Source organism: Belonocnema kinseyi, chromosome 3 (assembly GCF_010883055.1).
Source record: "Belonocnema kinseyi isolate 2016_QV_RU_SX_M_011 chromosome 3, B_treatae_v1, whole genome shotgun sequence".
Classification (NCBI taxonomy): Eukaryota; Metazoa; Arthropoda; class Insecta; order Hymenoptera; family Cynipidae; genus Belonocnema; species Belonocnema kinseyi.
This window is the reverse complement of record NC_046659.1, coordinates 107,107,174-107,110,102: the sequence shown is the minus strand read 5'-3', so window position 1 is coordinate 107,110,102 and position 2,929 is coordinate 107,107,174. Positions and strand designations below refer to the sequence as shown.

Below are 2,929 nucleotides of genomic sequence, written 5' to 3'. Positions count from 1 at the left end.
ATGGAACCTAATCCTACGCAATGGTTTTTTGTTTATGAGAAAGAAATCTTTAAAGTGAAAATATATCCTGAAGCACAAGCGATCAAAATTACCCTGGCATCTAGGAATCAAAATGAATTTGCTGAAGGTGAACCACGCGAATATGTTAATATGGCTGGCTTCAAATTTCGTGTAATGAGATTACCTCCTCATAACTACATGACGGGAGCTATGCCGGCTATATCCCCACCTCCTACAGTTGTTCATAGTTTGAGTGATCTATTTTCCTGAATAAAAACATGTCTAACTAAGAAGTATACTTATAATTTAGTGTTAATTTTCTAAATAGCGGAATTCAATCTACAAATGTTTGCAACTATTCAAAGTATTGTTCAATTTTGGGCAGTACAATGAGAAAATTTTACATTCCTTTTTCTATTAATGTTTGATAATTTAGTTTCAAATAGTTATACACTAAAAATCGTTCTATTCTAATAGTTTCAGGTTGAGGCTTTCTTTCTTGAAAATTGTTACATTTTCGTATGTTGCATTTTTAAATTATTCGATGATTAAAAAACTTTGTGAAATGTTAAAGAATTCCATATAATTTTTTTTTAATTTTCAGTGCAAAACATTAGAATTGGTCTGTACATCATCTAATACTGATTTTTGATTTTTTTCAAACTTTTTTTGATAAATAGCTGACAAGTTATTGATTATATAATCAAGGGTAGAGTATTTTTTAAGAAACCAGCAATGACTTTGAAGTACTACAGAAGATTTTATAACATTTTTGAAAATATTTGTAACTATTCAAAACACAGAAAGAAGTTTAGATAAAGTTTACATTAATTCCAAGCGAATGATTCACCGCAACAAAAATTAGCCTTGCCAGATAAACTTCATTTGAATCAACGATAATTTACGATTTTTAATCGTGGCTGGATAATCTTTCGTCTTAAAATCGTTCCATTTTTATTCGAGATGTAGCAAGAATTACGACGCCAGCGCTATCATTCGTCGACTAACCTCATTAAATTTGAAAGAAATAAGAATTCCCTTCTTTTAGTTGCTTGTTGCGCTTCTTGCTACATGGTATTAAATACATTCTCATTCGTCTGCAATAGTGTGATTTATTTCGGAGGAAGTATATCAGTAAAAAAATATTTTTTTCATGTTTTTTGTACTTGATTATACATGTTTTACCGAAATTTGCTCGCTTTAGCGTGACGCAGTAGACGATATCAGCATTATTCTCCTAACCTCCCTGGCGGACCGAAGGAACCGAAAGGAGCCTCTTAAAAGTGCCATTAAAGACTTCACGGAGTCCTCCTTCGGTCCCTTCTTAAAAAACTAAAAAAAAACAGCAAGATCAACTTTTCAAATTGATAAAATTCGGATTCCACTTTAAGATTTCCATTAGAAACTCACGGAGTAATCGCAATACTTTTTTTATAGTGTTAAACAATTTAAAAAATGTCATTAACTTATGCTGAAGGTAACTTTAAGCGCATCCCTGATAGCTCAAGTAGAACGTTGCGCGCGAAATTCAAAGACAGAATTCTCTCTTACTTGCATTGCATCTCGTCGGCCTTCAGCATTCTAGTTAGGGATCGTCCATATATTACGTAACACTTTTTTCTTTTGTTTATATCGTTGTGTCTTTCTCAACTTCACATCAATTTCATGCTCGTCTTTATTCAAACAAAAGAAAAACGCGTTACGTAATTTATGGACGATCCCTTAGGCATGATTGTGTGTCTTGTTTAAGGCTGACGTTCTGCCACATTCATATCGATATTCTTCTGCCAAAGGATGGATTTGACATAGTCGTCTACCGTATCCCAGATCTCCTTGCTTCGCAGCATCTCTGAAATCACGTTCTCTAGTGTCAAGTGTCCTGTTTCTCTTTCTAATCTATCTCTGTACACAATCCACCGTTGACAGTTCAAGAAAGTGTGCTCTGTCTCGTCGCGTTCGACTTGGCAGTAGGCACACCTCGGACTGAACATTTTTGATCGTGCACAGGTAGGCCCGAAAGTAACCATGCTCTGAAAGGAATTCGGTCAGGTAGTTCACCTCTCAATGATGATTTCCGATCCACTCGCTCAGGTCGGGGATTAGTTTCGCGGTCCATCTGCCTCGATCGTCGTTTTCCCACCGTCTTTGCCAGCATTGTTACGTGTTTTATCTAGCCTCTTTCTTAGCTATTTCTCTTTTTTATCTGGAATTGCCTTATATATACATCTTTTTCCAGGGCTGGCAGGTCAATAAGCATGATTCCCGCGATTACAAGAGCTGCGGACTCCGAGACAGTGTGGTAAGAGCACACAACTCTTAGTGCACCACTCAGTTGTACCGATGCCATCCGCTGCCTGAATTTTTTCATCTTCAGTGCTTCAGTCCAGATTTCACTATCATATAGGAGGATTTTCGGGGCTACCGTCATTAGTAGTTGACGTTTACACGGCTTTGGTATTTTGACATCGGCCATGAGGCTGCTCAGTGCCGTCGTCACTGTTGCTGCTTCGTCAGAAGTTTTCCTAATATGTTCACAGAAGATGAGCTTGGTATCCAGCATTACCCCTAGCTGCTTTAAAACCCGCTTCGTCTGAATGGTTTCCGTGTCTATTTTCATCTCTATGATGATGGGAATCATCTTCCTGCCGGCAAACAGTATCTCAGTCTTTTCTGTTGCCAGGCTAAGACCATGGCTATCCATCCACCTACCCACTAGGTGCATGACACGATTCAGTTTTCACTGAATTCGCTCGATGTTGCGCGCAGTAAAAGTGGAGCTCTCGAATTTTTTACATTTTAAATTGACGTTTCAAATTTTTTTAGTTAAAAAACTTTGTATTCGAATGTATAATAATTTACACGTACAAATGGAAAGTAGTAGCGCAGGGTCTAAAATTGTGTGACAGTCGACACACTTTGTGCAGTTCTA

At 37.2% G+C, this 2,929-nt stretch overlaps 1 protein-coding gene across 1 annotated transcript; it reads right to left on the bottom strand.

Annotated features, from left to right (window-relative positions):
* Positions 1-2,182: 2,182 nt before the first annotated feature.
* LOC117169984 lies at positions 2,183-2,701 on the bottom strand. Its single transcript, XM_033356498.1, has one exon. It carries the CDS (start codon positions 2,699-2,701, stop codon positions 2,183-2,185), a length of 519 nt encoding a protein of 172 aa, XP_033212389.1.
* Positions 2,702-2,929: the final 228 nt, after the last annotated feature.